At 44.4% G+C, this 27,914-nt stretch overlaps 1 protein-coding gene across 1 annotated transcript; it reads right to left on the bottom strand.

Annotated features, from left to right (window-relative positions):
- Nucleotides 1-8,816: 8,816 nt before the first annotated feature.
- On the bottom strand, nucleotides 8,817-13,080 carry LOC143975679 (gamma-crystallin-3-like). Its single transcript, XM_077478173.1, has 3 exons — nucleotides 12,931-13,080; nucleotides 11,559-11,801; nucleotides 8,817-9,158 (listed from the first exon to the last, which is right to left on the bottom strand). The coding sequence occupies exons 1-3, from the start codon at nucleotides 12,937-12,939 to the stop codon at nucleotides 8,883-8,885; spliced, it is 528 nt and encodes a 175-aa protein (XP_077334299.1). The 5' UTR covers nucleotides 12,940-13,080; the 3' UTR covers nucleotides 8,817-8,882.
- Nucleotides 13,081-27,914: the final 14,834 nt, after the last annotated feature.

Here is a 27,914-nt window from a genome sequence, read left to right as displayed (position 1 = left end):
TCCAGGCTCTTCTCCCCTATAGCTCTCACCATCATGGCAAATGTCTGCAACCAGTTAGCGAACGTCCGTGGAATCAATCCTTACCTCCACTTCTCCTCATCCTCCTTCTTGGAGTCATTGGGCTTGATTCTATCCAAGTAAAAATTTTCTAGGGGCAGTAAAGAGAAGGTCTCCACATTCTCACCCTTGCAAATTTTTTCCCGCACTTCCTGTTTCAAATGTGCCCCCAACGGCCCTTCAAAGCACACGTACACTTCACATTTTGCTGCATCAGCAATCCTAACCACATCTGCCCTGCCCATGACAACTTGTGACGCTCTGATGCTTGGTCCTGTAGCAGGGAGGACACCTGGCTGTGAAGCCACTCCGGTCCCCTGGTCGCAGCAGCTGCCCTCAGCTGGGCCAGGATGAGGTCAATGTCAGCCATGGTGCGGAATGTCAGCATCATGGAAACTGCTTCCCCCTTTCTGCCCCAGCCTCTGCAGCCCGGAAGTCCCGCCTCCCCCTTAACTAAACAGCGCCCCTCCTACTCTGCTCATTTACCAATCCGTACCATCCCCTTCCTTGCAAACTTCCCTGCTTTACCCCATTGTTGTCTCCCCTCTACACACTGTCATACCCGGCCCTGCACTACTTTCTATTTTTTCCTTTCACTCCGGGCCTCACTTTAACCACTTGCTTACTGGGCACTTAAACCCCCCTCAGTCCCAGACCAATTTTCAGCTTTCAGCGCTGATGCACTTTGAATGACAATTGCGCGGTCATACAACACTGTACCCAAATGAAATTTTTATCATTTTTTTCCCACAAATAGAGCTTTCTTTTGGTGGTATTTAGTTACAGCTCGGAGTTTTATTTTTTGTTAAACAAACAAAAAAAGATGCAAAAAAATAAAAATAAAAAATCATGTTTTAATAGTTTGTTATACAATTTTGCAAACGGGTCATTTTTCTCCTTCATTGAAGTGCGCTGATTAGGCGGCACTGATGGCTGCATTGGTGGGCACTGATGGGCTGCATTGGTGGGCACTGATGGGCTGCATTGGTGGGCACTGATAGGCTGCATTGGTGGGCACTGATAGGCTGCACTGGTGGGCACTGATAGGCATAGTTAAGGCGGCACTAATAGGCACAGATAAGGCGGCACCGATCGGCACAGATAAGGCGGCACTGATGGGCAAAGATGGGCACAGATAAGATGGCATGGATGGGTGGCACGGATAAGTGGCACGGATGGGCACTGATAGGTACCACTGATAGATGGGACTGATGGGCACTGATAGGTGGCACTGATAGGTGGCTCTGATAGGTGGCACTGCTGGGCACTGATGGGCGGCACTACTGGGCACTGATGGGCGGCACTGCTGGGCACTGATGGGCGGCACTGGGGTGCAGCACATTTGCGGCAGATTGTGGGCACTGTGGGTGGCACTGTTGGTGGCACTGCTGGATGGCACTGTGGGTGGCATTGTGGGTGGCACTGTGGGTGGCGCTGGGGGCACTATGGGCACTGCTGGGTGGCACTGATGGGGGGCACTTACTTTCATTCAGGATGGCACTGCGGTGGGCAGGTGGGCACTGGCAGGGGGCAGGTGGTCAGCTGTATTGCTGGCCGTGATCGGGACTGATGTCCCGATCACGGCCGCCGGTGATCGGCTTTTTTTTTCTCTCCTCGCGCTGTCAGCGCGAGGAGGAATAATAGCCGATTACCGGCTCCGTTCTGTCACATGATCAGCTGTCATTGGCTGACAGCTGATCACGTGATAAGGGGTCGGGATCGACCCCTTACACGGATCGGTGATCAGGCGAGTCTCATGGACTCGCCGATCACAGAGCGCGCCGCGCGCGCCCCTCAGGGGGCGCGCAGGCCGCTCGTAACCAGGACGACGTCAATAGACGTCGTCCTGGAAATGTAGGTCCGCGCTAATGCCGTCATTTGGCAATAGCGCGGATCTCAAGTGGTTAAACTCTGTGGTGTTCGCTCTGGAGCCGCAAATTAATACATAGATCTGTAGCCAGGCATAATACAGTAATGTAAGCAATGCCGCGGGGTGAATGGAGTCCCTTATCTGTAACTGTGCATGATGACAGCACTGCAGCTCAGTTCAAGAGAAAGGAACAGAAGACCGGAGGTCACTAGGGTGTGGGTGCAGCAGCAAAGCATGGATTCAAAGTCACATCTACTGCAGAGAAGCAGGGAGCCGCGACTGTGGGCTTGTATAGTGTGCAGACCAGGAGAGAGAGAGCAGGAGGTGCGGGGAGCACCAGTGGAGGAGAGGCTGACAGAGTAAAGGGAAGTGACCACCATCCGAAACGTTGACCGAATGATGTGTAAACACACACACATCCCCATTCTGTGTCAGGAAAGGAGAGACAGATCGTCTGTTCCTACTAAGTAGGAACAGCAATCTGTCTCCTCCTCTAGTCAGTCCCATCCCCCCACAGTTAGAAACACACAGGGGGGAACACATTTAACCCCTTGATCGGCCCCTAGTGTTAACCCCTTCCATGCCAGTGTCATTTATACAGTAATCAGTGCATTTTTATAGCACTGATCGCTGTATAAATGTGAATGGTCCCAAAAATGTGTCAAAAGTCTCTGATCTGTCCTCCGCAATGTCGCAGTCCTACTAAAAATTGAAGATCGCCCCCATTACTAGTAAAAATAAAATAAATAATTAAAATGTCATAAATCTATTCCCTATTTCGTAGACACTATAACTTTTGCACAAACCAATTAATATACGCTTATCGAGATGTTTTTTTTTTTTTTTTACAAAAAATATGTAGTAGAATATATATCCACCTACAATGGTGTGAAAAAGTGTTTGCCCCCTTCCTAATTTCCTGTTCCTTTGCATGTTTGTCACACTTAAGTGTTTCGGAACATCAAAACAATTTAAACAATAGTCAAGGACAACACAAGTAAACACAAAATGCAATTTGTAAATGAAGGTGTTTATTATTAAAGGTGAAAAAAAATCCAAACCATCATGGCCCTGTGTGAAAAAGTGATTGCCCCCCTTGTTAAAACATACTATAACTGTGGTTGTCCACACCTGAGTTCAATTTCTCTAGCCACACCCAGGCCTGATTATTGCCACACCTGTTCACAATCAAGGCATCACTTAAATAGGAGCTGCTTGACACAGTAAGGTCCACCAGAAGATCCTTAAAAGCTACACATCATGCCGAGACCCAAAGAAATTCAGGAACAATTGAGAAAGAAAGTAATTGAGATCTATCAGTCTGGAAAGGGTTATAAAGCCATTTCCAAAGCTTTGGGAATCCAGCGAACCACAGTGAGAGCCATTATCCACAAATGGCGAAGACATGGAACAGTGGTGAACCTTCCCAGGAGTGGCCAGCCGCCCAAAATTACCCCAAGAGCGCAGCGACGACTCATCCAAGAGGTCACAAAAGACCCCACAACAACGTCCAAGGAACTGCAGGCCTCACTTGCCTCAGTTAAGGTCAGCGTTCATGCCTCCACCATCAGGAAAAGACTGGGCAAAAATGGATTGCATGGCAGAGTTCCAAGGAGAAAACCACTGCTGAGCAAAAAGAACATCAAAGCTTGTCTCAATTTCTCCACAACACATCTTGATGATCCCCAAGACTTTTGGGACAACATTCTGTGGACCGATGAGACAAAAGTGGAACTCTTTGGAAGGTGTGTGTCCAAGTATATCTGGCGTAGAAGGAACACTGCATTTCATAAAAAGAACATTATACCAACAGTAAAATATGGTGGTGGTAGTGTGATGGTCTGGGGCTGTTTTGCTGCTTCAGGACCTGGAAGACTTGCCGTGATAAAAGGAACTATGAATTCTGCTGTCTACCAAGAGATCCTGAAGGAGAATGTCCGACCATCTGTTCGTGTACTCAAGCTGAAACGAACTTGGGTTCTGCAGCAGGACAATGATCCTAAACACACCAGCAAGTCCACCACCGAATGGCTGAAGAAAAACAAAATGAAGACTTTGGAGTGGCCTAGCCAAAGACCTTAAAAAGGCCGTTCATGCTCGAAAACCCTCTAATGTAACTGAATTAGGACAATTCTGCAAAGATGAGTGGGCCAAAATTCCTCCAGGACGCTGTAAAAGCCTCATTGCACGTTATCGCAAACGCTTGGTTGCAGTTGTTGCTGCTAAGGGTGGCCCAACCAGTTATTAGGTTTAGGGGGCAATCACTTTTTCACACAGGGCCATGATGGTTTGGATTTTTTTTCACCTTTAATAATAAACACCTTCATTTACAAATTGCATTTTGTGTTTACTTGTGTTGTCCTTGACTATTGTTTAAATTGGTTTGATGTTCCGAAACACTTAAGTGTGACAAACATGCAAAGGAACAGGAAATGAGGAAGGGGGCAAACACTTTTTCACACCACTGTAAACTGATGAAGACATTGTCGCTCTTTTTTTTTGTTTATAGCGCAAAAAAAACAAAAACACAGAGGTGATCAAATACCACCAAAAGAAAGCTCTATTTGTGGGAGAGAAAGGATGTCAATTTTGATTGGGTACAGTGTTGCACGACTGCGCAATTGTCCGTTAAAGTTATGCATTGCCGTATCGCAAAAAATAGCCCGGCCATTAAGGGTGAAATTCTTCTAGTTCTTAAGCAGCTAAGGTCCTTAAGGTTTCACCTTAGTTGTAGAGCAGCCAGACACATAATCACAGTCACTTCTTTTGGCTCAGTGCAGTGTCTAGGGGTATGCTTTTCTGATGCTTTATTGCAGAACTTGAACTTTGACAGGAGTGCGATAATGGGGCATAATCCAGTAACTTTAGTAGAAAAGTGAAGGCAATAATCTTCCTTCTGTTATTGTGAACAGAGTCCTTCAATAAAATAATTATCGGGCTGAGCTATACCGCACGCAGTCTCAAGGATCTCTCACTCCAGTCAGTACTCACTAATGTCCTTGGATATCTGGATGTCTCCTTCCAAATATATTCAACACACTTTTACAGTGATACCAAACCAGATCTCCAGACGAAAGTCCCTCAGTCAGCTCCAGCAACCATTGGCCTCTCAAGCTAGCTTAGCTGGGACCTCAATACACAGCAGACACATGGAAAGCTTGCCCGGGGGGACATTCCCCCTCCAGGCTGGGATCTCCTCCCCTAGGACCAGAACATCCCTGATTCCAGTCTCAAGAGTATTTATGCTCCTTCCCAGCCACCATCTGGACACATCTCTATAGAGATTGGCCAAGGCTGTATACATTTTCAGCTGCTGATTTAACCCTCCCAGCCCACTTTCTTCCAGAACATTTTCAGTTAGATAGGGGGAAGCGGTGACTAGGAATTCTCAGTCCTTTAAAAGTAGCACAAAGTGTTCTAAACTGCATTCCGGAGCACCTCTACCTCCTCTGTAGACACTGAACCCAGTTCTATTACTGCAGGAAATGCCAGCCCACCTGGCTGCTTCTTCACCAGTCCACCTGGCTGTCTCTACACCAGCCTGCCTGACTGCTTCTTCACCAGTCCACCTGGCTGTCTCTCCACCAGCCCGCCTGACTGCTTCTTCACCAGTCCATGCGGCTGTCTCTACACCAGCCCGCCTGACTGCTTCTTCACCAGTCCACCCAGCTGTCTCTCTCCACCAGACCACCTGACTACTTCTTCACCAGTCCATCTGGCTGTCTCTCTCCACCAGCCCGCCTGACTACTTCTTCACCAGTCCATCCGGCGGTCTCTCCACCATCCCGCCTAACTGCTTCTTCACTAGTCCATCTGGCTGTCTCTCCACCAGCCCGACTAACTGCTTCTTTGCCAGTCCATCTGGCTGTCTCTCCACCAGCCTGCCTGACTGCTTCTTCACCAGTCCACCTGGCTGTCTCTCCACCAGCCCGCCTGACTGCTTCTTCACCAGTCCATGCGGCTGTCTCTACACCAGCCCGCCTGACTGCTTCTTCACCAGTCCATCTGGCTGTCTCTACACCAGCCCGCCTGACTGCTTCTTCACCAGTCCACCCAGCTGTCTCTCTCCACCAGACCGCCTGACTACTTCTTCACCAGTCCATCTGGCTGTCTCTCTCCACCAGCCCGCCTGACTACTTCTTCACCAGTCCATCCGGCGGTCTCTCCACCATCCCGCCTAACTGCTTCTTCACTAGTCCATCTGGCTGTCTCTCCACCAGCCCGACTAACTGCTTCTTTGCCAGTCCATCTGGCTGTCTCTCCACCAGCCTACCTGACTGCTTCTTCACCAGTCCACTCAGCTGTCTCTCCACCAGCCTGCCTGAATGCTTCTTCACCAGTCCATCCGGCTGTACCCAAATAAAATTGATGTCCTTTTTGAGGTCCTCAGCCAGACACATAATCACAGTCACTTCTTTTGGCTCAATGAAGTGTCTAGGAGTATATGCTTTTCTGATGCTTTGTTGCAGAACTTAAACTTTGACAGGAGTGGGATAACTGTGGAATACTCCAGTAACTTTAGTAGCAACGTGAGGGCAATAATCTTCCTTCTGTTATTGTGGACAGAGTGAAGCAGTGAAGCACAGCCAGTGAAACACAGAACAGACCAAAACAATCACATGCAGCTCAACTAATTACAGTAAGCCAGTGACTAGGTTTACCTAACCTAGCACCAGGGTTGTTTTTAAAGCAGGGCAAAAGGGGCAGCTACCCTGGGCCATGTCATTGTTGTGGGGCCCAAAGCAGCTGCCTCATCCTTCCAACTATCCTGGTTTATATTCCCTCATCCCTTGAGGTTTTAGTCCCGTGCTGTGTCCCAATATCTCAGTGTGAATTGCTGCAACTAATGCTGCCCAGCTCTGCCCTATTGTTGTGTAAAGATGACTCACCTGCAGACCCTGTGTTTACATGTAAATTACCGGCATTTATATGTAAATAGGGGATATCATGCCCCTCCCTCAGGGGGGCATGATATGTATATCATGCCCCCTGAGGTCATATCCACAGTAATCTCTAGAAACCAATCAACAAGCAGAAATCATGTGCTGTAACCTCTAGCAACTAATCAGTGAGCCGTAATGTGTGCTGTAACCTCTAGCAACCAGTCTGTGAGCAGTAATGATACACTGTAACCTCTGGCAACCAATCACAATAGCTGACTGATCCGATTCAGTAAACTGATTTTGAGTCTAGCTGCTATTTATTGTATGTCTCAGAGCAGGTGGGGAGCGAAGCTTCATGGGGGGGGGGGCAAGAAAAATTTTGCCCAGGGTCCAATCAATATTAAAGACAGCCCTGCAGGGGCGGACTGAAAACTCATGGGGCCCCTGGGCAATAGGAGATTATGGGGCCCCCAGGCAATCCGAGATTATGGGGCCACACATTATACACAAACACACACACAGTATACAATCACACAGTATACACAGACATGTTTCTATTGGCTGAGAAGATACTGGACAAGTGGGGCAGCTATAATCTCAGGATTTTTAGACCAAAAGGATGTCGGTAAGGGACATTTCAGATGGCAGATGTAAAAAAAAAACACTGATTTTTACATACTGTCCCTGGTTTTACTGAGGGTGGCAACCCTGATGGGGCCCCCTGGTAGCTTGGGGCCCTCGGGCAGTGCCCGAGTGGTCCAATGGTCAGTCCGCCCCTGCAGCCCTGCCTAGCACCCATCTAGGAGGGTGCTACAAATACAGTGTTACTAAAGTTTTTCTATAGATTTTTTTAAGGCCTTATTCACATGTGCATACTGTACATTCATGCCAAGGTCCATCTCCACCCACTTGTTATCAGCCTCTTGCAGTCCCCTGTACAGCAGAGCTCAGGATGCAGAAAGGAGAAGCACCACAAGGAGCAGGAGCATGCTGATAGGAGGAGAAAGCAAAGTGACAGAGAGATGTCAGTCTCTGGGGAGAGTCATACACCCTGTGTAAACTCTAACTGGACCCACCTAGGCTCACATATCACTTTCCTCAGTTTCTCCAAACAGTTGGGGAGTGAAGGAAGGGTATTTGGAGTTGGCATTAAAGGGACCCTGTTGCTTTTCTCTTTATGAGCTAAGCACAGGTTCACTTGAAAGAGTACCTAGCATCAGGTCTATGGTTCCTTCCACATGCACACCGGGTAATGTTTAGATGTAACACATTTCAGGTATTTACTAACTTTCACAGAGATCTCAGGACTCCCTCTGATAATGCCTCCATCTACTTTTCTTTAGAAGGACGGAACCATCTATGTTTAGGCATCTCCCAGGGTCACTATCCCCTTGCTAAGCTGAGATGGATGGCACAATCATGTAAATCCTGGTGCCTGTGCAGTTGTTGATGGTGTTTGCAAGTTAGCTTGGAGACAGTTTACCAGATGTGACGTCATGACGTGGCTTTTGGCCTCCGAAGGCCATAGAGATAGCCAGGGTTCATCTGGTTCCCGGCCAGCTCTATGGTAAATGGGCGACGCCACCGGATTTATTCTCTGGCTCCCAGATCCCACGGGCGAACCCATAGAAACACTGGCTAAACAGCTGCTGTGATGTCTTTTACATTGCAGTGTATTACCAGCAGAAAAAAAAGATATCTGGATGATGCCTGGAGCTGCAGGCATCATTCAGATACCTCCACTCAAAGTCCAGGACATCATATGATGTTCTACAGGCGGGAAGTGGTTAATGATAAAAGGTGGAATTGTCTTTAGAAAAAACTGATGGCATTGTAGTATTATGTGATTAATGCAGGCTTTAAAGTTGATGAAAGATCTACTTGGTTTTCATGGTCTTCACTTCGCATGCTCCTAAACTCTACGTTTTGTTCTTTGCATATCATGTAAAATGTTTAGCATTACAGAAAAAAAAATGAATTTTGGGAAAAAGAAAAAGCCCTACAGATTTTGCTTCATTTTACTTTATTGTCACTGTTATTTGTTTAAGCAATTGTCTAGATGCAGTTTTATTTTACTGGAAGTAGTGCACTCGTCTGAAGGACCCAATTCTGGGGCTTGTGGCTCCCCAGTCGCTGTATCTCCTGTACTCTCCAGGTCTCAGGTAATACTGACGTCCCCTGAAGTTGGGTTCCTCATAGAACATCCAGTAGCCTTCGTGGACATGGACAGAGTGGATGTCATTGAAGCGGAATCTCTCCTGGACATGAGAGCAATCCTCGGTGAACTCCATCATCTGACCTCTGAAGTCTTCTCTCTCGTAGATCCTGACTCTGAAGGAACCTTCATGCTGTAAAACAAAAAAAAGATCAGAATGTACTTTGAGAAAATCTTTGAAAAATGTACCAAGAATCCTTTAATAGGGTTTCTGCTTTACTTATAGGTTTATCAGATTTCCTCTTTACCTTCTTGATAGTAAAAAAAAGAAAAGAAATATATGTGATGGAATGAGACATGAATACCTTCTGTTTTACGAAGGCTAGACTGCGCTACTTACAGATTCAGTTGGAGGGCTTTTTCATTATTTTAATCCCTTCCCACCATAACTTTTATGCTTTAAATATCTTGTTGTGGCCCAAGCCCTACTCCATAGAAGTTATAGTTTGCATATACTGCACTGATAATATCTATATTAGGTCAATCACGACCATCCCTTACTCTTTGTGCACACACATGCCCTCAACATAGGGTAGTAGTTTGCCGTGGCGGACTCTCCCTGGCAAAGCACTCTTTCCCCATGTTGATGAGAACAAGTGCCTCTTACCCATAACTCTGGCCAGATGGTTATGGGGGTCTGCTGGCAGGGGACTTATCAGAATTTTGAAGCTTCCTTTTACAATAGAGGGGAAACCAAGATAACGACCCCCCCCATGTGAATAGGTAGGAGGTACATAGTACCCTTACCATAATAAAAAAATAAGTAAAATGTAAATAAAAACAAATACACTGTTTTTTGACAAAGGCCTTCGATAAAAAGAAAGATGGATGGATATGATCATATATAGCCAATGGTTATTACTCCCTCTGGAGAGCCCACCCCCTTGCATATAACTGCTGTCGTTTGGCTGGTGTGAGGGGTGGACTAGAGGTGTTAGTCAGAGGGAATTGTTCTTTTGGTGGGTATCATGATTGACATGGCTCTACATCTACACAATTTGATTGTGTCAGGGCTTGGACTTGAACCTAGTATGTCTGCTGTGTTTGGCAATGACGCTTCTTGCTTAGCTACCAGAAATGTTTGAAATCTCCCTTTGGATCTGTTAGACAACTTTGCCTTGTACCTTGTTTCTCATGAACCTTGAAACCTTTGCTCCTCCTGTGAACTTCCTGATTTGAGCCATGTCTCTGAACTTGCTGTTTGCCAGATTATTGTGTTCTGTCCAGCCAATATCTCGCTCTTGTCTCTACTGCTCCATCCCTATCTTCGCTGCCATTTGTTAATGACCTTTGGCTTGTTCCTCGACTATGCTTTTTCTTAATCCCAGACCCTAAATATTCATTACTGACCCTTGGCTTGTTTACTGACTATGTTTCTGCTTGATTCCTCCCTGCTTATTTGCTACTGGCCCCAGGTTGAAACCTCCTGGTGGGGAGATCCTGAGGACAGTGTCCTGGTACTAAAATGAAGCAAAACCCATCTCCAGCATCAGGAGCTCTGGGGAACAGTCGTTGGTACTTGGATTCCACACCTCAGGAAAACCTGTGTCATCTGCAAGGGGAAACTGCTTGTATACCTGTCCAGCTTGTCAGTGGGTGGTGCTCCATTACTTTAGCTACTGGTCTCCAAGCTTAACTCCAGACCATGACAGACTGATGGTGGATGTACAATGTGGTCCTGGCAAGCTAGGCTGCATGCTTGGATAAAGGGCCTTTGTTTTTGTGTGTGGTGTACCCCCTCAAAATCCAAACCAGACTACTATGTATTTTGGGGTTTTACACAATTTTTCCAGAGTGCATGGAGGAATCTCCTTCTTGACTGTTTTATTGTGTCAGCCACAGGCAGTGCCTGTAAGAATACCTAAACAGAGGCTGCATCTCATGGGATGTAGCCACTGTTCAATTGACAATTTACTATCTGGAACCTTTAAATCAAAGGATGCCGGGCAGCAGTTCCACCCATGTAGCACATTTTTGCCAGTTCCTGTGTAACCAGGATAAAAGTAAATGTGTCTTTTAAAGCAAAGTTTGGCCCAAAAGGGAAAGCTTCACTTGTCTGCCTCTTTTTTCCCCTCTGCTGCCACAGTTGCCACCTTTTGGGGGAGGGGGGTAGGTACCAGCTCCCGCTATGCCAACACGGCGAAGTGAGACAAAAGTTTTCTCCCCCCTTGTTCTCCCCACAGTCAGCCCATTCACAAAGTGCAGTGCAAGTCACTGCCGATTTCCTTTAGCCAAGATGGTGGCACCAGAACCTCGAGAGCCGATTCAAAGACCGGCTTGGGTGAGGACACCACTGAAGGCCTGGACAGGTAAGTGCCCTAATATTAAAAGTCAGCAGCAATAGTAGTTTTTTTTTTTGGGGGGGGGGGGGAACTCCTTTTTGAGTTTCAGTTTTTAAATACTGCATACTGGTAGATTGACCCTATTGTGTAAGAATGTTGTAGAGATTTTGGAAGATAAGCTTGCACAATGGTTATCTTGCTGCTACTACAAATACAGCTGTAGCGAAATGAGTCCTCCTGTACGTTCTTACCTGGGGGCTCAGACGACAAGACCTAATGGAGTCATTGTAGCCCATCCACTGCTGGAAGTCAGGATAGTCTCCTCTATGGAGGAAGTACTGGTGTCCTCTGTAGTTGGGGAGCTCATACAGGATCCAGTTCCCACTTTCCACACGGATGGAGTTGCAGCGTCTGAAGTATGAGGACAGGTCGGGACATTCAGTGTGACACTCGTAAGAGCGACCCTGGAAGTTCCTTTCCTCGAAGAAGATGATCTATTAAAAAAACAAAAAAACAAAAACAAAAAACAAATAAATAATAATAATTATATATATATATATATATATATATGTATATATATATATATATATATATATATATATATATATATATATATATATATTATATATATATATATATATATATTTTATTATTATTTATTTGTTTTTTATTATATTTTTATTATATATATATATTACTGTTTCTTAATTTCTGAGATTGCAGTTTTCATCTTTACTTTCATGGGAATGCCAGAATTTTATAATTAGTTATACGAAATTCTTAAAATATATAAAATTTGAAAAAAATAAATTCTAATGCCTTATAGGAAACCCTTTAAAGTTATGGATTCACTAGTGAGCATACCAACTGTAAGCTCACACCTTCGCCAAGTGCTCAATGACACATTCATTGAGCCCTTTATCCTGAAAGGCCCTTTACCCTGATCTGTGATCATCCTTGTCTGAAGGACACAGCGATCACAGATCCCTGCCAATGCACGCCACAGGGGCGTACACAGGCAGCATGATCACAGGTGGACATCCATGGATGCCATCCCGGCAGAATAAGCCTACGCCTACGCCTACGCCGTCTTTCAACTATAGCATGGATGGAAAGTGGTTTAAAAAAATATAGTACTGGTTAAAACAAAAACAAAAAATTTTCTTTACATTTTTATGTATGTAATGTTGTACATTCCATAGAAAATAAAATAACCCCCCCCCCAAAAAAAAGGATTATTATTTGTTTTTAGTAAGGTCAACGTTTTAAACTATTTTAAGTTATATTCCAATAAACAGACCCATAGTGGAAATGTAAAAATATTTGGGGTTCATTTGAAATGTTATATAATGGAAATATTGTTTTGTTGTAATTTTACATGGGAGAAAAAAGTGAAGAATAAAATGTATACTTGGTATTAAAAAAGTTACTTTTATTTTCTTAAACTAGCACCGGTCAAATCAGAAATAATCTCGTGTGACTTTAACAAAATGAATTCTGATTGTATCAATTCATACAAATTAGTATTTAGGATTTAATAGCTGTTTAAAAAAATATGTGCACCATATAAAGATTTATAACCTTCAAGGATTGCTTGCTCATATTTCAAAAGCTATAGCTTACCTTTCCCATGTTTGGGTGGATGTTGGACGTTTCCTCGCTCAGGCCACAATCTATGAGCTGCAGTCAGTACGGGAAAAGCTCTCCTTTATATACATCCTCTTTGCATACATTGAAAGTAACGCTGACTTTTCTTTTTTCACCCAGTAAGCAGAATGTACAGTTGATTTTTCTCTAGTATTATGTAAAGGTCACATTGTCCTGCATTGTATGCGCTCATTGTCTCTACTTGCACCTGCATTTCAAAGCTTTATCTAAACAACTATGTGGAACAAATTTTACTGTCTGTCAGGATTTTTTTTTTCTGGAACCCAAAAGTCTGTTTTTTTATTTTCTAGTTAATACTGATGTAAGGATTGCAGAAAACGTCATCACAAAAAAAAAAAATCTAAATCATAATTCTATTACTCGATCATCATATAAAGAAAAAGATTTTTTTGCAAAGCCTGTCTTTCTTACGAAAATACATTTCAGTCTTTTTATAGATGGTGACTAGGGATGAGCCAAACACCCCCCGGTCCGGTTTGCAGCAGAACATGCGAACAAGCAAAAAGTTTGTTCAAACACGTGAACACCATTAAAGTCTATTGGACACAAACGTGAAAAATCAGAAGTGCTAATTTTAAAGGCTTATCTGCAAGTTATTGCCATAAAAAGTGTTTGAGGACCTGGGTCCTGCCCCAGGGTATCAATGCAAAAGAAAGTTTTAAAAACTTCAGTTTTTTCAGGAGCGGTGATTTTAAGAATGCTTAATGTGAACCACTAAAGATGAAATATCCCTTTAAATATCATGTCGGGGGTCTATAGTATGCCTGTAAAGTGGCACAGTTTTCCAGTTTTTAGAACAATACCTCAGCAAAATGACATTTCTAAAGGGAAAAAAAATAATTTAACACTGCTCGCGGCATTTCGGGTCCTGGCAATATGGATGAAAATCATTGAGAAAAATGGCATGCCCCCCCCAGCCCATTACCTAGCTCTTTGGGTCTGGTATGGATATTAAGGGGGACCCCACACTCAAATAAAAAAAAAAATGACATGGGGGAAGGGGGCCCCAGGCACTATATACTCTGAACAGCAGTATATATACTATACGACCTGCCCTATATACTCTTCAGACAATTGGGCCTTAGGTGTTGGTGGTGGCAGAACATAGTAACCCCTCACAGTAAGCCCTTGTACACACGGTCGGAGATTCCGACAACCAAATCCGTCGGATTTTGTCTTTGTCCGACCGTGTGTATACAACAGTTTCGGACAAGATCCGTCTGACAAAATCCGACGGATCTTGTCCGAAACTGTTGTATACACACGGTCGGACAAAGTTGTCAGAAAATCCGATCTTTCAGAACGTGATGACGTAATTTTGTTACGATGGGACTACGTTCAGGCTAGTAGCCAATAGCTTTGATGTAGGAATTTGATCTGAGCATGCGTGGCACTTTGTCCGATCGGAATTCTCTACACATGATCGGAGTATGTCCGATCAGAACATTTTGTTGGAAAATATTTCCGGCAAGTTGGAAAATTTGGTTCGACGGATATTCCGACGGAAACATTCCGATGCAGACCACACACAGTCGGAATATCCGACAAAACGCTCCGATCGGACACATTCCGTCTGAATCTCCGACCGTGTGTACAAGGGCTTACTCTTGTTGGGTACAGGAACAGGCCCTGCTATTAAATATTACTTCAAAAATGTTAATTACATGCCCCTGTTAAACAGGGGCAGAAAAATCTGGTCTATGGTAAGCCCTCACAGTTACTCTTGTTGGGCATGGGAACAGGCCCTGCTGTTAAATATTATATTATATCAAGAATTGTAATTACATGCCCCTGTTAAACAGGGGCAGAAAAGTTGTGCCTTTGGTGGTGGTGGTGCCACAACACTGTAAGCCCTCACAGTTACTCTTGGTGGGCGCAGGAACGGGCCCTGCTGTGAAATATTAGATCAAGAATTGTAATTACATGCCTCTGTTAAACAGGGGCAGAAAAATTGGGCCTTTGGTGCTGCCACAACACTGAACATTGTAAGCCCTCACAGTTACTCTTGGTTGGCGCAGGAATGGGCCCTGCTGTGAAATATTTGATCAAAAATTGCAGTGCAGCCGTAGTGCAGTTGCTGCTACTTTTCTGGTGGTGTACACAGTAGGTAGACAATACAATGCAGCCGTAGTGCAGTTGCTACTACACTTCTGGTGGTGTACACAGTACACAATACAGTGTAGTGTGATGTTGCAAAACAAAATATACACCATGTTCAGCAGGCCACCAAGGAGAGGAAGATGCTCACAGGCCACTAAAAGAGGGCAATCAGCCTCTGTGTCTACAGTCAACAGTGCTGGTCGTGGACATGGTGTATCCTCTGGTGCCCTGGGGCACGCTTGTCCTTTTTTCTGCTGCTGGCCATGTTATTGAGCCAGAACATGAAGAAGAGTTGGTGGAGTGGATAACAAAGCCATCCTCATCCTCCTCATCCTCTGTCACCCAGGCTCAGAGTAGTTTGCCTTCCAACGCAGCTGTCAAAGTGGCCTATTCCACTGGCTCCTTGTCCACAGTCACTCCTTCAGTAGCCCCACCATCATGCACAAAGGAGTCCCCAGAATTATTCGACCACAGTGTCGGGGTACATGCTGCTGGAAGATGTGCAGCAATTTGAAGGCTCCGATGTTGGTTCCAAGGTTGAGGATGGGAGTAACGTGAGCCTAGAGAGAGGGGGTGCCCAAGAAGGACAAGAAACTGGCAGTCATGGTCCCCCAGCTGCAGCATACTGCCAAGTTTGCTCCAGTGACAAGGAGGGAGGGGATGATGAAGTTGAAGTGTACTTGGGTGCCTGAGAGAAAAGAGGAGGAGGGGGCACAACCCCAACCCCCACGCCATTTTTTAAAAATAATTTGGTTCGGGCTTCCCCTGTGGGGGAATCCCATGCCATTTTTTTCAATGACTTTTATGTGTATTGCCAGGACCGACAATTCATTATAGCTTTGTTTTAGTTTGTTTTTGTTTTTTAGTTTGTTTTAGTTTTAAATTACTTTTTTCCTTTAGAAATGTAATTTTGCTCTCGGACTGTTCTAAACATGGGAAACATGCACCATTTTATAGGCATACTATAGATACCTCCCAGGTACGAAATTTAAAGGAATATTACACTTTTATTGTTTCACTTTAATCATTAATAAAATCACTGCTCCTGAAAAAACGGCCGTTTTAAAAACTTTTTTTTGCATTGATAAATGTCCCCTGGGGCAGGATCCAGGTCCCCAAACACTTTTTATGGCAATAACTTGCATATTAACCTTTAAAATTAGCACTTTTGATTTCTCCCATAGACTTTTAAAGGGTGTTCCGCAGCTTTCGAATTTGCCACGAACACCCCAAATTGTTCGCTATTCGGCAAACAGGCAAACAGCCAATGTTCGGGTCGAAGATAAAGCCCATCCCTAGTTGGCAATGCTTCAGTGGCTGCACACCCAGCAGAGGACCATCAAGAGTACCTGTGTGAATAATGCACCAGGACAGGGTCAGGGGAGCTTGGCTTCTTTTCGCCACGCCAATGGCTAATGATCAAGGATGCATGCAATGTCCTGTCACCATTTGAGGAGGCCACAAGGATGGTGAGCAGCGGCAATGCATGTATCAGTGATACTGTCCCTCTCGTCTTCCTGTTGGAGCGCACGTTTCATGAAATCATGGACAGGGCACTTGAGGCAGAACAGCGGGAGGAAGAGCATGACTTTCTTATCTCTCAAGGCCCCCTTTATCCAAATAGTATTCCTGCGGGCCCGCCAAACACACAGGAAGAAGAGGAGGAGGAGGATTGTGTCAGCATGGATGTGGAGGATAACAGCAGCAGTCTTCAAGGGATGGTTTTCAGTCCCCAGAAACCCAAGGAGTTGTACATGGCTGGGAGGAGGTTGTTACGCATCATGTGATCCTTAGTGACCCAGAGGACTCAGAATCGAATCCCTCTGCAAAATTACGCTGCATGGCCTCCCTGATTCTGCAAAGCCTGTGAAAAGACCCTAGGATTCGTGGAATCAAGGAGAGGGATCATTACTGGCCGGCAACCCTTCTTGATCCACGTTACAAGGGTAAGGTTGCAGAACTCATCCTGCCTTCGCAGAGGGAGCAGAGGATGAAAAAATCTTCAGGAGGCCTTGAAGAAAGGTTTTTGCAGCGCATTTCCAGACCCTGGGAGGTTACATGTTCCTGGTGCTGGACAACGTGTTGCTGAGGTTTCTTTCAGTCAGAGGAAGAGCAGTGGAGAAGGTGGCCGGCTGACCGATGCCTTTAGACAATTTTTCAGTCCTCAGCGCCAAGGTCTGATCGGTTCAAGCAACCATTGCCAGCGTCAGAATTACATGGTGCAGGAATATCTAGGGGCAAGAGCAGACTTGGAGACCTTTCCAACAGAGCATCCACTGGGTTACTGGGTCTTGAGGATGGACCACTGGCCAGAACTTGCTCAATATGCAATTGAGCTACTGGACTGTCCTGCATCCAGCATTCTTTCTGAACGCACATTTAGTGTTGCTGGAGGGTTTGTAACGGATCATAGAGTGTGCCTGTCCACAGACTCCATTGATAGGCTCACATTCATAAAAATGAATCAGTCTTGGATCAGCAGCTACAGACATGGCCAAAATTGTTGGCACCCCAGAGATTTTTCCAGAAAATCAAGTATTTCTTACAGAAAAGTATTGAAGTAACACATGTTTTGCTATACATATGTTTATTCCCTTTGTGTGTTTTGGGACCAAAGCAAATTGGACATAATGTCACACAGAACTCCAAAAATGGGCTGGTCAAAATTCTTGACACCCTTAACTTAATATTTGGGTGCACACCCTTTGGAAAAAAATAACTGAAATCAGTCGCTTCCTATAACCATCAATAAGCTTCTTACACCTCTCACCCGGAATTTTGGACCACTCTTCCTGTGCAAACTGCTCCAGGTCTCTCTTATTGGAAGGGCGCCTTTTCCCAACAGCAATTTTAAGATCTCTCCACAGGTGTTCAATGGGATTTAGATCTGGACTCATTGCTGGCAACTTTAGAATTCTCCAGCGCTTTGTTGCCATCCATTTCTGGGTGCTTTGTGACGTATGTTTGGGGTCATTGTCCTGCTGGAAGACCAAAGATCTCAGACGCAAACCCAGCTTTCTAACACTGGGCTCTACAGTGAGACCCAAAATCCTTTGGTAATCCTCAGATTTCATGATGTCTTGCACACATTCAAGGCACTCAGTGCCAGAGGCAGCAAAACAGCCCCAAAGCATTATTGAACCTCCAACATATTTCACGGTAGGTACTATGTTCTCTTCTTTGCAGACCTCATTTTTGTTTTTGGTAAATAGTAGAATGATGTGCTTTACCAAAAAGCTCTATCTTGGTCCCATCTGTCCACAAGACATTTTCCCAGAAGGATTTTGGCTTGCTCAAGTACATTTTGGCAAACTGTAGTCTTGCATTTTTATGTCTCTGTGTCAGCAGTGGGGTCCTCCTGTGCCTCCTGCCATAGCGTTTCGCTTCATTTAAATGTCGACAGATAGTTCACACTGACACTGATGCTCCCTGAGCCTGCAGGACAACTTGAATTTTTTTGGAACTTGTTTGGGGCTGCTTTTCCACCATCTGGACTATCCTGCGTTGCAACCTTTCATCAATTTTTCTCTTCCGTCCACACCCAGAGAGCTTAGCTACAGTGTCATGGGTTGCAAACTTCTTGATAAGTTGCACACTGTGGACAAAGACAGTTCTCTTCCCCTCTTTCTGTTGCCCATGCTTAGTGTGGCACACACAGACACACAATTTAAAGATTAAGGCTGGGTTCACACTGCTGCGGGGGGAGATCCGGATGTGATTCGCACCGCAAATCACATCCGATCTCCGTAGCGATGCGAGTTCAGCCATACAGATAGTATGGCTGAATTCGCAGCGCTCCCGCAGCAAACTCGCACGGGACCCTTTTTTTGGTCCGCAACAGAATCGGATCGCATGGGGGTTCACACCATGCGATCCGATTCCTGTGCGAGTCGGCAGATCGCATTGCGATATGCGGACGGATCTGGGGGTGTCATTAACATATCATTGACACTCCCAGCCGTCCGCATAGGGCAGTGTGAACTGCCGGCGGGAGTAATGCGATGCGGGAAAACGCCGCGGATTCGCGGCGTTCCCGCATCGCAGCGGTGTGAACCCGGCCTAAGTGTGAAAGTCTCTCCTTTTTATCTGCTTTCAGGTGTGATTTTTATATTGCCCACACCTGTTACTTTCCCCAGGTGAGTTTAAAGGAGCATCCCATACTTGAAACAATCTTATTAATCTTATTTATCCACAATTTTGAACGGGTACCAAGAATTTTGACCAGCCCATTTTTTTAATTTTGTGTGACATTATATCCAATTTGCTTTTTTTCCACCCTTATTTTGTTTTGTTCCAATACACACAAAGGGAATAAACATGTGTATAGCAAAACATGTGTTACTGCAATACTTTTCTGTGAGAAATACTTGATTTTCTGGAAAAAAATCTGGGGTGCCAACAATTTCGGCCATGACTGTATCAAGCACCTGATGCTGATGTAACTAATTGATTTTTCTATGGATGTGGGATCCCTTGAAGACTGCCTATGTTGAGTGACTATCCTATTCCTCCTCAATCTTGATGATGCTAGCTTCCAACAATACTTTTGGTTTAGGGCACTACCACCACTGCCTAAGGCCCAATTTTTCTGTCCCTGTTTAACAGGGGCATGTAATTACAATTTTTGATCTAATATTTCACACCAGGGCCCATTCATGCACCCAACAAGAGTATCTGTGAGGGGTTACAGTGTTGTGGCACCACCGCCACCACCACAGGCCCAATTTTTCTGCCCCTACCCCAGCAGCAGAAAAAAAGGACAAGCTTGCCCTACGGCCACCTGCAGAGGATGCACCATGTCCATGACCATCACTGTTGACTGTAGACACAAAGGCTGCTTGCCCTCTTTTAGTGGCCTGTGAGCATCTGCCTCTCCTTGGTGGCCTTCCGGACATGATGTATATTTTGTTTTGCAACACCACACTACACTGTATTGTCTACTGTGTACACCACCAGAAAAGTAGTAACAACTGCATTATGGCTGCACTGTATTTTGTAATGTGTACACCACCAGACCACGGAATATATAGGCTACACTATATATATATATATATATATATATATATATATATATATATATATATATATATATATATATATATATATATATATATATATATATATATATATATATATTAGACATATACTAGACTGTGTGTGTGTATACATATATATATATATATATATGTATATATATACAGTGGTGTGAAAAAGTGTTTGCCCCCTTCCTCATTTCCTGTTCCTTTGCATGTTTGTCACACTTAAGTGTTTCGGAACATCAAACCAATTTAAACAATAGTCAAGGACAACACAAGTAAACACAAAATGCAATTTGCAAATGAAGGTGTTTATTATTAAAGGTGAAAAAAAATCCAAACCATCATGGCCCTGTGTGAAAAAGTGATTGCCCCCTAAACCTAATAACTGGTTGGGCCACCCTTAGCAGCAACAACTGCAACCAAGCGTTTGCGTTAACGTGCAATGAGGCTTTTACAGCGTCCTGGAGGAATTTTGGCCCACTCATCTTTGCAGAATTGTCCTAATTCAGTTACATTAGAGGGTTTTCGAGCATGAACGGCCTTTTTAAGGTCATACCACAACATCTCAATAGGATTCAGGTCAGGACTTTGGCTAGGCCACTCCAAAGTCTTCATTTTGTTTTTCTTCAGCCATTCGGTGGTGGACTTGCTGGTGTGTTTAGGATCATTGTCCTGCTGCAGAACCCAAGTTCGTTTCAGCTTGAGTACACGAACAGATGGTCAGACATTCTCCTTCAGGATCTCTTGGTAGACAGCAGAATTCATAGTTCCTTTTATCACGGCAAGTCTTCCAGGTCCTGAAGCAGCAAAACAGCCCCAGACCATCACACTACCACCACCATATTTTACTGTTGGTATAATGTTCTTTTTATGAAATGCAGTGTTCCTTCTACGCCAGACACACACCTTCCAAAGAGTTCCACTTTTGTCTCATCGGTCCACAGAATGTTGTCCCAAAAGTCATGGGGATCATCAAGATGTGTTGTGGAGAAATTGAGACGAGCTTTGATGTTCTTTTTGCTCAGCAGTGGTTTTCTCCTTGGAACTCTGCCATGCAGGCCATTTTTGCCCAGTCTTTTCCTGATGGTGGAGGCATGAACGCTGACCTTAACTGAGGCAAGTGAGGCCTGCAGTTCCTTGGACGTTGTTGTGGGGTCTTTTGTGACCTCTTGGATGAGTCGTCGCTGCGCTCTTGGGGTAATTTTGGGCGGCCGGCCACTCCTGGGAAGGTTCACCACTGTTCCATGTCTTCGCCATTTGTGGATAATGGCTCTCACTGTGGTTCGCTGGATTCCCAAAGCTTTGGAAATGGCTTTATAACCCTTTCCAGACTGATAGATCTCAATTACTTTCTTTCTCAAATGTTCCTGAATTTCTTTGGGTCTCGGCATGATGTGTAGCTTTTAAGGATCTTCTGGTGGACCTTACTGTGTCAAGCAGCTCCTATTTAAGTGATGCCTTGATTGTGAACAGGTGTGGCAATAATCAGGCCTGGGTGTGGCTAGAGAAATTGAACTCAGGTGTGGACAACCACAGTTATAGTATGTTTTAACAAGGGGGGCAATCACTTTTCCACACAGGGCCATGATGGTTTGGATTTTTTTCACCTTTAATAATAAACACCTTCATTTACAAATTGCATTTTGTGTTTACTTGTGTTGTCCTTGACTATTGTTTAAATTGGTTTGATGTTCCGAAACACTTAAGTGTGACAAACATGCAAAGGAACAGGAAATGAGGAAGGGGGCAAACACTTTTTCACACCACTGTATATATATATATATATATATATATATATATATATATATATATATACACTACCGTTCAAAAGTTTGGGGTCACATTGAAATGTCCTTATTTTTGAAGGAAAAGCACTGTACTTTTCAATGAAGCTAACTTTAAACTAGTCCTAACTTTAAACAAATATACTCTATACATTGCTAATGTGGTAAATGACTATTCTAACTGCAAATGTCTAGTTTTTGGTGCAATATCTACATAGGTGTATAGAGGCCCATTTCCAGCAACTATCACTCCAGTGTTCTAATGGTACAATGTGTTTGCTCATTGGCTCAGAAGGCTAATTGATGATTAGCAAACCCTTGTGCAATCATGTTCACACATCTAAAAACAGTCTAGCTCCTTCCAGAAGCTACAAAACTGACCTTCCTATGAGCAGATTGAGTTTCTGGAGCATCACATTTGTGGGGTCAATTAAACGCTCAAAATGGCCAGAAAAAGAGAACTTTCATCTGAAACTTGACAGTCTATTCTTGTTCTTAGAAATGAAGGCTATTCCATGCGAGAAATTGCAAAGAAATTGAAGATTTCCTACAACGGTGTGTACTACTCCCTTCAGAGGACAGCACAAACAGGCTCTAACCAGAGTAGAAAAAGAAAGTGGGAGGCCGCGTTGCACAACTAAGCAAGAAGATAAGCACATTAGAGTCTCTAGTTTGAGAAACAGACACCTCACAGGTCCCCAACTGGCATCTTCATTAAATAGTACCCGCAAAACACCAGTGTCAACATCTACAGTGAAGAGGCAGCTGCGGGATTTTGGGCTTCAGGGCAGAGTGGCAAAGAAAAAGCCATATCTGAGACTGGCCAATAAAAGAAAAAGATTAAGATGGGCAAAAGAACACAGACATTGGACAGAGGAAGACTGGAAAAAAGTGTTGTGGACGGATGAATCCAAGTTTGAGGTGTTTGGATCACAAAGAAGAACGTTTGTGAGACGCAGAACAAATGAAAAGATGCTGGAAGAATGCCTGACGCCATCTGTTAAGCATGGTGGAGGTAATGTGATGGTCTGGGGTTGCTTTGGTGCTGGTAAGGTGGGAGCTTTGTACAGGGTAAAAGGGATTCTGAATAAGGAAGGCTATCACTCCATTTTGCAATGCCATGCCATACCCAGTGGACAGCGCTTGATTGGAGCCAATTTCATCCTACAACAGGACAATGACCCTAAACACACCTCCAAATTGTGCAAGAACTATTTACAGCAGAAGCAGGCAGCTGGTATTCTATCGGTAATGGAGTGGCCAGCACAGTCACCAGATCTGAACCCCATTGAGCTGTTGTGGGAGCAGCTTGACAGTATGGTACGCCAGAAGTGCCCATCCAACCAATCCAACTTGTGGGAGCTGCTTCTAGAAGCATGGGGTGCAATTTCTCCAGCTTACCTCAATAAATTAACAGCTAGAATGCCAAAGGTGTGCAATTCTGTAATTGCTGCAAAAGGAGGATTCTTTGACGAAAGCAAAGTTTGATGTAAAAACAATGTTATTTCAAATACAAATCATTATTTCTAACCTTGTCAATGTCTTGACTCTATTTTCTATTCATTTCACAACGTATGGTGGTGAATAAGTGTGACTTTTCATGGAAAACACAAAATTGTTTGGGTGACCCCAAACTTTTGAACGGTAGTGTATATATATATATATATATATATATATATATATATATATATATATATATATATAAATACACCACCTGAAGTATATTAGAAATAGTACAACATGGAATGAACTGTAGATATAGTCTACAGTGAATGCAGATCTCTCTATCTATCTATCTCTATATATATAGATCTATCTATCTATCTATCTATCTATCTATCTATCTATCTATCTATCTATCTACAGTGCCCTGCGAAAGTATTCGGCCCCCTTGAACTTTTCAACCTTTTGCCACATTTCAGGCTTCAAACATAAAGATATAACATTTTTATTTTTTGTGAAGAATCACCAACAAGTGGGACACAATTGTGAAGTGGAACGAAATCTATTGGATTTTTGAAACTATTTTAACTAATAAAAAAATGAAAAGTGAGGCGTGCAAAATTATTCGGCCCCCTTACGTTAATACTTTGTAGAGCCACCTTTTGCTGCGATTACAGCTGCAAGTCGCTTGGGGTATGTCTCTATCAGTTTTGCACATCGAGAGACTGAAATTCTTGCCCATTCTTCCTTGCAAAACAGCTGGAGCTCAGTGAGGTTGGATGGAGAGCGTTTGTGAACAGCAGTTTTCAGCTCTTTCCACAGATTCTCGATTGGATTCAGGTCTGGACTTTGACTTGGCCATTCTAACACCTGGATACGTTTATTTGTGAACCATTCCTTTGTAGATTTTGCTGTATGTTTGGGATCATTGTCTTGTTGGAAGATAAATCTCCGTCCCAGTTTCAGGTCTTTTGCAGACTCCAACAGGTTTTCATCCAGAATGGTCCTGTATTTGGCTGCATCCATCTTCCCCTCAATTTTAACCATCTTCCCTGTCCCTGCTGAAGAAAAGCAGGCCCAAACCATGATGCTGCCACCACCATGTTTGACAGTGGGGATGGTGTGTTGAGGGTGATGAGCTGTGTTGCTTTTACGCCAAACATATCGTTTTGCATTGTGGGCAAAAAGTTTGATTTTGGTTTCATCTGACCAGAGCACCTTCTTCCACATGTTTGGTGTGTCTCCCAGGTGGCTTGTGGCAAACTTTAGACGAGACTTTTTATGGATATCTTTGAGAAATGGCTTTCTTCTTGCCACTCTTCCATAAAGGCCAGATTTGTGCAGTGTACGACTGATTGTTGCCCTATGGACAGACTCTCCCACCTCAGCTGTAGTTCTCTGCAGTTCATCCAGAGTGATCATGGGCCTCTTGGCTGCATCTCTGATCAGTCTTCTCCTTGTCTGAGCTGAAAGTTTAGAGGGACGACCAGGTCTTGGTAGATTTGCAGTGGTCTGATACTCCTTCCATTTCAAAATGATCACTTGCACAGTGCTCCTTGGGATGTTTAAAGCTTGGGAAATCTTTTTGTATCCAAATCCGGATATAAACTTCTCCACAACAGTATTACGGACCTGCCTGGTGTGTTCCTTGGTCTTCATGATGCTCTCTGCGCTTTCAACAGAACCCTGAGACTATCACAGAGCAGGTGCATTTATACAGAGACTTGATTACACACAGGTGGATTCTATTTATCACCATCAGTCATTTAGGACAACATTGGATCATTCAGAGATCCTCGCTGAACTTCTGGAGTGAGTTTGCTGCACTGAAAGTAAAGGGGCCGAATAATTTTGCACGCACCACTTTTCAGTTTTTTATTTGCTAAAGAAGTTTAAAATATCCAATAGATTTCGTTCCACTTCACAATTGTGTCCCACTTGTTGGTGATTCTTCACAAAAAATAAAAATTTTATATCTTTATGTTTGAAGCCTGAAATGTGGCAAAAGGTTGAAAAGTTCAAGAGGGCCGAATACTTTCGCAAGGCACTGTATCTATCTATCTGTCTATCTATCTATATATCAAATAAACTGCCACTAAATGAATAACCTGCTTGCTTAATCTAAACCACGCTATCTCTCTGTCCTCGCCAACAACACTGAACAGGGCTGCCCTGTAGGCAGCCTTATATAGTGTGGGGCGTAGACTTAGTCCCCCTGAGCCATGATTGGCCAAAGGCACCCTGCCTTTGGCCAATTATGGCTCTCTTAGCAGAGGACACTGGGAAAGGCCAAAGCATGGAGGTCAGGTGCATGCTTTGGCCAATCATCATACAGCAATGCACTGCGATCTCGCAGTGCATTATGGGGTATTCTGTGGCGTTCGAAATTTTCCGTGAATGCCCCATAATGTTCATTTTTCGGTGAACGGGTGAACACCTGATGTTCGACCCGAACATTGAGCTCAACCCTAATACTCACCTTTACGCAATTTTCCTTTCCTGATGCATCTTCATGGCAGCATACAGATGCCCACCCAAACACCCAAATACTGAGAGTTACAGAGAATACTGTGAGCCAGGTCTGTCTTTGATTTATAGTTAACCAAGTCTATCAGGTTGTGGGGGGCGAGTCATAACCTATTGTATGCCCAAAGAAGACACTATTTTTTCCAGATGCTAAATACCTGCTCAATCTCTCAGAAATTGAGATTTGTTCAAAAAGGCTTTCTAGCTGTGTTGCAAACCAGTATGCTGTTGCCATCTTTAGTATTTTAAAAAAGACACTAAAATGTATTTTCTTATGGATGCTAATAGCCTGCTCTAGCTCTATGAAATTGTAGTCTGTTCCTGGTGCATCTTCATGGCAGCATAGAGATGCCCACCCAAACAGTCAAATGGTGAGAGTTACAGAGAATGCTGTGAGCCGGGTCTGTCTTTGATTTAGAGTTAACCAGTCCTATAAGGTTGTGGGGGCGGAGTCACAACCCATTGTACGCTGCCATGAAGATGCACCAGGAAAGAAAATTACGGAAAGGTGAGTACACAATTTTCCGATTTCTAGCTGTGGTTCAAACCTATAGGCTATTTTCATTGTTGGTGCTCAAAGAAGACACAATTTTTTTCCAGATGCTAAATACCTGCTCAATCTCTCAGAAATTCAGATTTGTTCTAAAAGGCTTCCTAGGCTAGCTGTGTTGCAAACCAGTATGCTGTTGCCATCTTTAGTATTTTAAAAAAGACACTAAAATGTATTTTCTCATGGATGCTAAATGCCTGCTCAAGCACTATGAAATTGTGGTCTGTTAAAAAAGCCTTTCGGGATGTGATGCAAACTAGTATGCTATTTCCATCAAATTAAGAAGCTAAATGCCTCCTCAAACTCTCAGAAACGTCAGCCTTTGGTGCAAACCTATATGCTGTTTCTATCCTCAAAGTCCAAAAAATGCACTCTAATATGTATTTTTTTTAATAGATAGGAAGCAGGGCTCGAGTCCTGCGGGAACGCGTGGGAACGGCGTCCCTGCACTTTTTTCACAGCAGGAACGCCATTCCCTTTGCAGGACTAGAGCCGCCTGAGCCGATCCTTCACTAAGCATTGCCGCATAGTGAAGGACGGTGTCCTCCCCTCCCTCGGTCCTCCTCCCAGGGCCGGTGCTACCACTAGGTGGACTAGGCACTGGCAGTCGCCTAGGGTGCAGCCACAGCCTCAGTGCGGGAGGAGGTGGGGAAGGATCTGGTAAAAGCAACAAGCCGGCAGAAGTAAGTGAGAGATGCAGGAATTAGTTCCAGTCACCGGAAAACCCATCCACCTTCTCCTCTCTTCCCCCTCCCTCGTCCGTCCTCTGCGCTCTGTCAGTGCCTGTGTGTGGACAGTGCAGGTGACGGCTCGGCAAGTATAGCTGTCCTAGGTGGAGGGGATGGATCCATTCCTCACGTTGCTCCATCCAACTCCACCTCCAGCATGCCTGGATGCAGCCTGTCCCAAGCAGCTTCACACACATCGCTTCTCTCGACCCCCTCCCTGCTCGCATCTTCAGTCTGTGAAGGAGAGGTGGGCGGGAAGATTAAAAAGAAGCAGCTGACAGACACACTGATACTGTACTGCTGATTAAATCAGAGAGCCTCCAGGAGCCTTCCAAGTGAGTGTGTGCACTTCCATTGACTCTCTCCGACCTCTCTCTCTCTTCCACACCCCAGCTTCTAGAAAACCTCCCTTTGCAGGGAGAATGGCTCTCACTTCCAGGAGCTCATATTCAGGGACAATCTCCCCATTCCTTCTCTTTGCATGTTTCCAACCTTTTCTTTCACTCTTCATCACTGAGGAATACCACACAGCTTTAAGGGTCCTTTCACACGGGGCGGATCAGTGCTGATCCGCCCCGTGGATATGCGCTTGCACAGCGGGGATGGCCGGAGCGATCTCGGCTGAGCAGGAAGATGACAGGTCCATCTCTGCACACTGCGCAGGGATGGACCTGTCACAGCGCCGCTCTCCCCTATGGGAGATCGGGTGACAACGGACCGCAGTGTCCATCTTCACCCAATCCGATGACGGATGGAAAAACAGCTTTTT

Source organism: Lithobates pipiens, unplaced genomic scaffold (assembly GCF_037356315.1).
Source record: "Lithobates pipiens isolate NorthernLeopardFrog02 unplaced genomic scaffold, aLitPip1_a1.2 Scaffold_13, whole genome shotgun sequence".
NCBI lineage: Eukaryota > Metazoa > Chordata > Amphibia > Anura > Ranidae > Lithobates > Lithobates pipiens.
The sequence above is the reverse complement of the archived record's forward strand: the minus strand, read 5'-3'. Positions and strand labels throughout refer to the sequence as shown.